General features: G+C 42.1%; 1 protein-coding gene across 3 annotated transcripts; it reads left to right on the forward strand.

Moving 5' to 3' along the window:
- The first annotated feature begins 1,242 nt into the window (after nt 1–1,242).
- Nucleotides 1,243–9,958, forward strand: LOC135521766 (protein C1orf43 homolog). Of its 3 annotated transcripts, none has more exons than XM_064947481.1 (7): nt 1,243–1,490; nt 4,096–4,197; nt 4,286–4,385; nt 4,489–4,542; nt 4,975–5,141; nt 6,562–6,620; nt 6,697–9,958. In XM_064947481.1, the coding sequence occupies exons 1-7, from the start codon at nt 1,428–1,430 to the stop codon at nt 6,926–6,928; spliced, it is 777 nt and encodes a 258-aa protein (XP_064803553.1). In that variant the 5' UTR covers nt 1,243–1,427; the 3' UTR covers nt 6,929–9,958. The 3 variants fall into 3 exon arrangements, with proteins under 3 accessions (XP_064803553.1, XP_064803554.1, XP_064803555.1); XM_064947482.1 differs by having other exon boundaries at nt 6,700–9,958; XM_064947483.1 differs by having other exon boundaries at nt 6,718–9,958.
- The last annotated feature ends 740 nt before the right edge of the window (nt 9,959–10,698 follow it).

Genomic DNA, 10,698 nt, shown 5'->3' on the forward strand with positions numbered 1-10,698 from the left:
GCAGTCAGCCAGGAGCAGTCAGCCAGGGGCAGTCAGCCAGGGGCAGTCAGCCAGTGGCAGTCAGCCAGGAGCAGTCAGCCAGGGGCAGTCAGCCAGTGGCAGTCAGCCAGTAGCAGTCAGCCAGTAGCATAACAGAAGCAGGGTAGTGGTTTGGGTTATAGATGACTAGACTGTCACAGTGTACAGACAGATGGCTCGTGGCTGTGTGCAGATACTGTATCAGCCAAATGAGCCAATCTCAAAGTCTCCCCAAGATATCATGGACTATGGAATGGTGACATTAGCCTATATCTATATCATGAATGACCAAAGTCCATGCAATGACAACACATAGGCAAACTTACTTGTCACCTATATATCACAGAAAAACAAAAAAGAGAAAAAAATAATGTTTACGCAGAAACAGTTCAGTTTCAGGAGATGCCAATTCAGATAAATGGTTTGCTTGCTTGACAGTTCAATGTTTGTATAGGCCATTGTTTAGGCTAGACACCATCTCTGTTGACCACTACCCAAAAGCATTAGCTGTAAATGGAATGTTTTGGTGTCAGAGGCTCTGGGTTTTGCTTTGAGGGATTTTCCATCCAGCCAAGCAATAATCAATAGGGGAAACACTGCAGTCAGAGAAATAAGATGGGTACTAGACATTGTTAATGGACAAGGAGAGTTTCTGTTTCCACCCATGTCCAGCTTTAATAGTGCTATATAAAATGTAAATGAAGATCTTTGCTGAACAGAGTAGCGCTGGACTGGCTATGTGAGGGAAAGATCCCAATGTTCACATCTGCAACTCCAGACATATTTTCAGCCTCCCACCGCAGTCTCCTCCAGAAGAATGGCTTCTCTGTTTATTGGGACAAATAGGATCGTAAATCATCAACCAACTCCCATTGCCTTCATAGAGAACTGACAGATTCCTAGTATTTCCCGTAGGCTTCAGAGGATAAGATAACCATAACCCCTTTACAAAGGCAATATTAGGCTTACTACAGGCCTATCAAAGTAGCAGTTGCAAATGACATTAAACAGTTCATGGCACATGAGAAGATTGTAATACTGTTCTTGTTTCTCACCGACTAACTGGTGCGTAGAGAATGGAGACCACTATAGAGGTAGCTACTCACTCATTGGAGAGGAGCGCCTGTGTTTCGTGGGTTGTCGAACAGCAGGTGGCGGTGAAGGACCTTTGTAGGCTACGGCTACGTCATCGAAACCAGAAGGCAGGGAATAGATCACGTGACAATCCCGGATGTCAACAAACGATATCAACAACAGGGAAGTGTCAACGCTTCGTTGTTACAGATTTTCCAATGGATTAACCGAGATTTGATAATTAATGTTACAGTCACTCGTGTACATTCTGAAAGGAACTATGAGTGAGTTCTGTTGATTCTACGCTAGTTTAGCTTTTGACGAAGACTTTCAACATGAGGTCCGATTCTCCTCTCTCCAGCGTCAACGTAGTGCTTGTTATGGCCTACGGAAGTCTGGTAAGTCTTAAATGAATGTATTCTCGTGTTTTTCCTTAATATAAAGATTGCTTGACAACTAGCTAGCTGTTGCGTTTCTCAGGACTCTTGTGTAATGGAATTAGCTTGCTAGCTACAGTATAGAGACAGGCAACACAGCAGAAGTGTCAATCAAGGTGTAACAAAAAAACAGGTTATATGACAGGCAATGAAGACGAACTGGGCACTTGTACTGAAAGCACACATAAAATATAGCTAGCTTTTATTAAAGGGATGATTCACCCAAATTACAAAATTACACATTGGTTTCCTTACCCTGTAAGGTATGACAGCAATCCACGCCTTGGTTTTATTTCCCTTGCTTTGGTTTTGTTTCCAAATGCTAACCTTTTAGTATTTGTGGCACAAACCCCATTCAAGTCATGGGACCGATGTTAGCATTTTTTTGCGCATCATCCGAAACTATCTCAAATTGATTCTGAAGCTCATCAAAGTCACTTATAGATCATTTGAACATGTTCAAATGATCTATATGTCACAAATCCATTTGGAAACAGTGCCAGGGAAACTTAACTAAAGCATTGATTGCGGTCATACCATAAGTTGCTTACAGGGTATTGACACCAAAATGTCATTTTGTAATTTGGGTGAACTAAGAATGTATCTATTGTGGACAGGGTTTACGTGAGATTTTAGGTTCAAAACGTTTTGCAACGGAATCCGACTAATGAATACCCCCAAGTGGAAGTGCATTCTCCAGAGTGATACATGCAAATAATCATAACAACCAATAATTCAAAGGGACCAATAAGATGACAGTTACAAATCATATGATTATTGTAATTGACTTTATGGAGGCCCCTCCACCCTGTTACAGTACATGCAAGCTGTGTCAGTGTATGCTGAACAAAAATATAAACGCAACAATTTCAAAGATTTGACTGAGTTACAGTTCATATTTGGAAATCGGTCAATTTAAATAGATTTAATAGGCCCTAATCTATGGATTTCACATGACTGGGAATACAGATATACATCTGTTGGTCACAAATACCTTTAAAAAATGTAGGGGCGTGGATCAGAAAACCAGTCAGTATCTGATGTGACCACCATTTGCCTCATGCAGAGCGACACTGTTGATTTTGGCATTTGGAATGTTGTCCCACTTCACTTCAATGGCTGAACGAAGTTGCAGGATATTGGCGGCAACTGAAACACGTTATCGTACACATCGATCCAGAGCATCCAAGCATGGTGACATGTCTGGTGAGTATGCAGGCCATGGAAGAACTGGGACATGCTTAGCTTCCAGGATTTGTGTACAGATCCTTGCGACATGGTGCTGTGCATTATCATGCCAAAACATGAGGTGATGGTGGTGGATGAATGACACAACAATGGGCCTCAGGATCTTGTCACGGTATCGCTGTGCATTCAATATAATGCGATTGTGTTCATTGTCCGTTGTTAGAACGTTGGGCCAGTAACCGAAAGGTTGTTAGATCTAATCCCCGAGCTGACAAGGTAAAAATCTGTCGTTCTGCACCTGAACAAGGCAGTTAACCCACTGATCCTAGGCTGTCATTGTAAATAAGAATTTGTTCTTAACTGACTTGCCTAGTTAAATAAAGGTTTAATTAAATAAAAAAGGATGCCTGCTCATACCATAACCAGACTGGCACCATGGGGCAGTCTATTCACAACGATCAGCAAACCGCTGGCCCACACAACGCCTTCCAGGTGGTCTGCGGTTGTGAGGCCGGTTGGACTTACTGCCAAATTGGAAGTGGAAGTTACTGTCAAAAAGACGTTGGAAGTGGCTCATGGTAGAGAAATTAACATTACATTATCTGGCAACAGCTCTGGTGGACAATCCTGCAGTCAGCATGCCAATTTCACGCTCCCTCAACTTGACACCTGTGGCATTGTGTTATGTGACAAAATGGCACATTTTGGAGTGGCCTTTTATTGTCCCCAGCACAAGGTGAAACTGTAATGATCATGCTGTTTAATCAGCTTCTTGATATGCCACACCTGTCAGGTGGATGGATATTGACAAAGGAGAAAATGCTCACTAACAGGGTTGTAAACAAATTTGAAACAATTATTTTTGTGCTTATGGAACGTTTCTGTGGTATTTTATTTCAGCTCATGAAACATGGGACCAACATTTTACATGTTGCATTTATTTTTGTTCAGTGTATATCTTGCCTTGTCAAATTCTATATTGTGTCACCCCCTTCTAGAACATACTCCTCTGGATAGGTTGATGTCTCTTCTAGGACATACTCCTCTGGATAGGTTGATGTCTCTTCTAGGGCATACTCCCCTGGATAGGTTGATGTCTCTTCTAGGGCATACTCCCCTGGATAGGTTGATGTCTCTTCTAGGTCATACTCCTCTGGATAGGTTGATGTCTCTTCTAGGACATACTCCTCTGGATAGGTTGATGTCTCTTCTAGGACATACTCCTCTGGATAGGTTGATGTCTCTTCTAGGACATACTCCTCTGGATAGGTTGATGTCTCTTCTAGGACATACTCCTCTGGATAGGTTGATGTCTCTTCTAGGACATACTCCCCTGGATAGGTTGATGTATCTAATGTACAGAGGTCTGTGTCTCCAGGTGTTTGTGCTGCTGTTCATCTTTGTGAAGAGGCAGATCATGCGCTTCGCCATGAAGTCTCGTAGAGGACCACATGTACCCTTGGGCCACAACGCTCCAAAGGTAAGACACACACACACTCAGTCTGACTTATTTTTAACATGATTTTTCTATACAGGTGTTCATTTTCTCTACTTCCTATGTCCTTTAGGAGCTGAGACAGGAGATAGACTCTGGTCTGTCCAAGGTTCAGGAGATCCGATTTGAGCCACGCCTGCTGTCTGAACAGGACGACAGACTACAGAGTGGAGGTGAGAGAACACATACATCATGTAGATATCTTTTCTACCAATTCTACAGCTTCAGTAGCCCTCTGTGAACTAAAAAAATATGATCTATGTATGTGTTTTGCAGGTTGCTATGACTACCTATACAGAATGAGGGCACTAGATGCCATAAGAGACTCTGGTAAGTCTTCTCCTGCTGTTTCACCCTGGCCTGTACATCTCACTGTCATCATCCCAGTCCAACAGCACCCCCTGCTGGGGCATTATGTAGTAACTATGGTATACTCAGTGCTGTTCTTCTGCACGACGCAACGCGGAGTGCATGGATACAACCCTTAGCTGTGGTATGTTGGCCATATACCACAAACCCCCGAGGTGCCCTATTGCTATTATAAACTGGTTACCAATGTAATTAGAACAGTAAAAATACATGTTGTGTCATACCTGTGGTATACCACGGCTTTCAGCCAATCAGCATGCAGGGCTCGAACCACCAACTTTATAATGCTGCACATCCTCTTCACCTACTGTACTACCTTATAAATCAGTGTCCTTTGACCTATAGATCCATAACTCCAATTTGATCATAAAACATCTTCTCATCTCCTGTCAGATATTCCGTTCAGTGAGTTGGGAGGGACTCCCACAGCTGTGACAGGGAGGAGATTCCGCGCCTGGCTTCTAGATCTGAGGACTTCCCATTCCCTGTTCTGCAGCAGCCGTAGTTCCCTCATAGACACACTGCTGGAGGGCTACCACAACGCTCGCCACGGCACCGGGGTCAGTGTGTCACTATTTTATCTGGGGGAGAGAAACATGCCTGTGTCTCCACATGACATTGTGTCTGCCACTCAGTACTGAGTGGTCTATAGTAGAGGTCGACCGATTATGATTTTTCAACGCCGATACTTATTATTGGAGGACTAAAGAAAAGCCGATACCGATTAATCGGCAGATATTTATATATATATATATAAGTGTTTGTAATAATGACAATTACAACACTACTGAATGAACAAAAACAACACTTTTATTTTAACTTAATATAATACATCAATAAAATCAATTTACTATGTTCAATTTGGTTTAAATAATGCAAAAACAAACTGTTGGAGAAGAAAGTAAAAGTGCAATATGTGCCATGTAAAAAAGCTACCGTTTAAGTTCCTTGCTCAGAACATGAGAGCATATGAAAGCTGGTGGTTCCTTTTAACATGAGTCTTCAACATTCCCAGGTAAAAAGTTTTAGGTTGTAGTTATTATAGAACTATTTCTCTCTATACCATTTGTGTTTCATATACCTTTGACTATTGGATGTTCTCATAGGCACTTTGTATTGCCACTGTAACAGTATAGCTTCCGTCCCTCTCCTTGCCCCTACCTGGGCTCAAACCAGGAACACATCGACAACAGCCACCCTCAAGCATCATTACCCATCGCTCCACAAAAGCCGCGGCCCTTGCAGAAGCGTTCCGTATTTTATCTAACGGGTGGCATCCATAAGTCTAAATATTCCTGTTACATTGCACAACTTTCAATGTTATGTCATAATTACGTAAAATTCTGGCAAATTAGTTCTCAACGAGCCAGGTGGCCCAAACTGCTGCATATACCCTGACTCTGTTGCACAGAACGCAAGAGAAGTGACACATTTTCCCTTTTAAAAGAAATTCATGTTCGCAGGCAATATTAACTTAATATGCAGGAGGTTTAAAAATATATACTTGTGTATTGATTTTAAGAAAAGCGTCGATGTTTATGGTTAGGTACACATTGGGGCAGCGCCGATGCTTTTTTCTCGAATGCGCTTGTTAAATCACCCGTTTGGCGAAGTAGGCTGTGACTCAATGATAAATTAACAGGCACCGCATCGATTATATGCAACGCAGGACAAGCTAGATAAACTAGTAATATCATCAACCATGTGTAGTTAACTAGTGATTATGTTAAGATAGGTTTAATGCTAGCTCGCACCTTACTAGCTAGCACCTTACTATGGCTCCTTGCTGCACTCGCATAACAGGTAGTCAGCCTGCCACCCAGTCTCCTTGTGGAGGGCAATGTAATCGGCCATGATTACCGATTTGTTACCGATTGTTATGAAAATTTGAAATCGGCCCTAATTAATCGCCCATTCCGATTAATCGGTCGACCTCTAGCCTATAGTGCGTGACTCCTGTCTGTCTCTCTGTGTCTGAAGGTGTTTGGAGAAGCAGAGTTTGTCAAATACAAGGAAGCCCTGAACGAACTGGCCTCTGTGTGAGTATAGACACACTGCCATTTATCTAAGCACTACTCATGTGTTTTAATGAAAGTTTTTCAAGTTTGACTCCAGTAGTTCTTCTTCTCTCCCCAGTGTGAAGAGCCACTCCAGTTCCACCAGTCTGGACCAGCATCACCAGTTAGCAGCTAAAGACCTGACCAGTACCCCAGAGCCCACCCTCCCCTCTCCCCCCTCCCAGGTCACATACCTGCCGTCAGCTGGGCAACGCACCAAACGACCAAAACACTTCCTGGAACTCAAGAACTTTAAAGACAAGTACAACACCTTGGAAAGCACATTCTGAGAACTACAATCTCCTATGGCATAACACAAGACACTACAATTCCCGACAACTTGCTGCCTCTGACAACTGCAACTCCCTACAACCCTGAGAACTTACAACTCCCTAGAAAACAACCTGAAAACTACAACAACTTCTCTGCTACTACTTTAAATCTGTTTTGTTGCGAGTACTGGACTCACTTCCCTTCTCTATTTTCAAAGTAGATCGCCTAGTGAAAAGAAACAAATCTGTCATTCTGCCCCTGAACAGGCAGTTAACCCACTGTTCCTAGGCCGTCATTGTAAATAAGAATTTGTTCTTAACTGACTTGCCTAGTTAAATAAAGGTTCAATAAAAAGAAATGAAGGTAGTGATAAGTAGAGCTCCTGGAGGTGACAGATACTGGGGTTTGTGGTGAAAGAAGAGGTTGGTGAGTTAGTTTAGTGAGAGACTTGTTAGTGCCAGCAGAGAGAGAAGAGACTTGGTAGGGTTGGTACTTGGTACAGTTGGGAAGACTGGAGCACAGCAGTATAGGAAAGACAGTAACATTACGCTGCCTTACTAGTCCTGAGGAAAAACACTGCCTACTATCTATCATGCATCTCACATAATAAATGGTGCACTAGATTTAAGCTTATTTGACCTTAAACATTGTTGTGAACTTTTGCACAGACTTTGCAGGTAGATCATCATGTAGGGCTATACAAAAGAGACCAGACAAGCTACATGCAGAATGCATTAATGCAGTGTTTCCCAAACTTGGTCCTGGGGACCCGAAGTGGTGCACGTTTGGGGTTTTGCCTTAGCACTACACAACTTACTCAAATAATCAACTAATCATCAAGCTTTGATTATTTGAATGAGCTGTGTCGTCCTAGAGCAAGACCTGAAACGTACATCTCTTGGGGTCCCCAGGACTGAGTTTGGGAAACGATGCATTAATGCACAGTGTCAGAGTAAGACTTGTTTATAATGTGTTCAGTGCTAACTAAGCTATTGATGGACTAACGTTATAGCAGACCAGCGTTCCTCACAATGGCCCTGGAGAGCTACAGTACAGGCTGTGCAGGCTTTTGTTCCCGCCTAGCACTAACACACCAATCAAGCTGATTAGTAGAATCCGGTTTGTCACTGTTGAGCTGGAACAGTACAGCCTGTAACTCTGCAGGACTAGTACATAAGAACTATGGATTATTCCAGTATTACTGCTTTTCCAGTATTATTGTCCTGTTGCCAGCACTTGTTTAGGGCAGAGCCATGTATTTACATATACAGTGCCTTGCGAAAGTATTCGGCCCCCTTGAACTTTGCGACCTTTTGCCACATTTCAGGCTTCAAACATAAAGATATAAAACTGTATTTTTTTGTGAAGAATCAACAACAAGTGGGACACAATCATGAAGTGGAATGACATTTATTGGATATTTCAAACTTTTTTAACAAATCAAAAACTGAAAAATTGGGCATGCAAAATTATTCAGCCCCTTTACTTTCAGTGCAGCAAACTCTCTCCAGAAGTTCAGTGAGGATCTCTGAATGATCCAATGTTGACCTAAATGACTAATGATGATAAATACAATCCACCTGTGTGTAATCAAGTCTCCGTATCAATGCACCTGCACTGTGATAGTCTCAGAGGTCCGTTAAAAGCGCAGAGAGCATCATGAAGAACAAGGAACACACCAGGCAGGTCCGAGATACTGTTGTGAAGAAGTTTAAAGCCGGATACAAAAAGATTTCCCAAGCTTTAAACATCCCAAGGAGCACTGTGCAAGCGATAATATTGAAATGGAAGGAGTATCAGACCACTGCAAATCTACCAAGACCTGGCCGTCCCTCTAAACTTTCAGCTCATACAAGGATCAGAGATGCAGCCAAGAGGCCCATGATCACTCTGGATGAACTGGATGAACTGCAGAGATCTACAGCTGAGGTGGGAGACTTTGTCCATAGGACAACAATCAGTTGGCCTTTATAGAAGAGTGGCAAGAAGAAAGCCATTTCTTAAAGATATCCATAAAAAGTGTTGTTTAAAGTTTGCCACAAGCCACCTGGGAGACACACCAAACATGTGGAAGAAGGTGCTCTGGTCAGATGAAACCAAAAGTGAACTTTTTGGCAACAATGCAAAACGTTATGTTTGGCGTAAAAGCAACACAGCACATCATCCCCACTGTCAAACATGGTGGTGGCAGCATCATGGTTTGGGCCTGCTTTTCTTCAGCAGGGATAGGGAAGATGGTTAAAATTGATGGGAAGATGGATGGAGCCAAATACAGGACCATTCTGGAAGAAAACCTGATGGAGTCTGCAAAAGACCTGAGACTGGGACGGAGATTTGTCTTCCAACAAGACAATGATCCAAAACATAAAGCAAAATCTACAATGGAATGGTTCAAAAATAAACATATCCAGGTGTTAGAAAGGCCCAAGTCAAAGTCCAGACCTGAATCCAATCGAGAATCTGTGGAAAGAACTGAAAACTGCTGTTCACAAATGCTCTCCATCCAACCTCACTGAGCTCGAGCTGTTTTGCAAGGAGGAATGGGAAAAAATTTCAGTCTCTCGATGTGCAAAACTGGTAGAGACATACCCCAAGCGACTTACAGCTGTAATCGCAGCAAAGGGTGGCGCTACAAAGTATTAACTTAAGGGGGCTGAATAATTTTGCACGCCCAATTTTTCAGTTTTTGATTTGTTAAAAATGTTTGAAATATCCAATAAATGTCGCTCCACTTCATGATTGTGTCCCACTTGTTGTTGATTCTTCACAAAAAAATACAGTTTTATATCTTTGTTTGAAGCCTGAAATGTGGCAAAAGGTCGCAAAGTTCAAGGGGGCCGAATACTTTCGCAAGGCACTGTATATTGCTCTGGTTTAGGGCTATTGTTACAAGGAAATGAACATGTTACACAGTCTGACGGTTGTCTATTTGCTGCATAAAAATTATTATACTTTTTAGAGTCTACAATGTTTTCTTGTTGCTGAAATATTTTTTTGTATTCCATTTTTGAAGATAATTATTTAGAATAAAGCATTCATGTTATGTGCCCTTTTTCTTGAATGGATGATTTTAATACAATTCAATTATTACATTAGTATGTATACATGGTTGAATACTAAAACCGTAATATATTCTTAATGAGGTGTGAGTTGGCTATATAGCCTGTGTTCCAGTCTGATCTATTCATAATGAGGTGTGAGTTGGCTTGGGTTCAAGTTTGATCTATTCATAATGAGGTGTGAGTTGGCTATGTAGCCTGGGTTCCAGTCTGATATATTCATAATGAGGTGTGAGTTGGCTATAAAGCCTGGGTTCCAGTCAGTTTCTGCTTTAACCAATCCCCACTCTCTCTTACAGCAGAAACAGACTGGTATGGTACCCAGGCTCATATGAATCGTCAGTGGAGTTATCTAAAGCACCTACAGATGTGGGACCAGGCTAGAAATGGATGGATGATTGTAGCAATGTTCCTCCAATCAAATGTGAACAGCTTCAGAAGTGTGTTTGAATCTAATGAGTTGTGTGTTGTGTGTATGATTGGGACCAGAGGAGGCTGGTGAGGAGAGGACGCCTCAATAATGGATAGAACTGAACGGTAACTAACACGAAAAATCAGGTGTTTGATTTGTTTAATACCATTCCATCCCAGCCATTACTATGGCCTGATAATAGTGCTGAACAGGCTGCTTTATGTTTTAATGGACTCCCCTGATCTATCCTCTGTGCATTGTAATACATACTGCAGCTGCCATTCCATTAGTGGTACCACTGGACCAGAGAGATTAT

This window comes from Oncorhynchus masou, chromosome 30, assembly GCF_036934945.1.
Source record: "Oncorhynchus masou masou isolate Uvic2021 chromosome 30, UVic_Omas_1.1, whole genome shotgun sequence".
Taxonomy (NCBI): domain Eukaryota; kingdom Metazoa; phylum Chordata; class Actinopteri; order Salmoniformes; family Salmonidae; genus Oncorhynchus; species Oncorhynchus masou.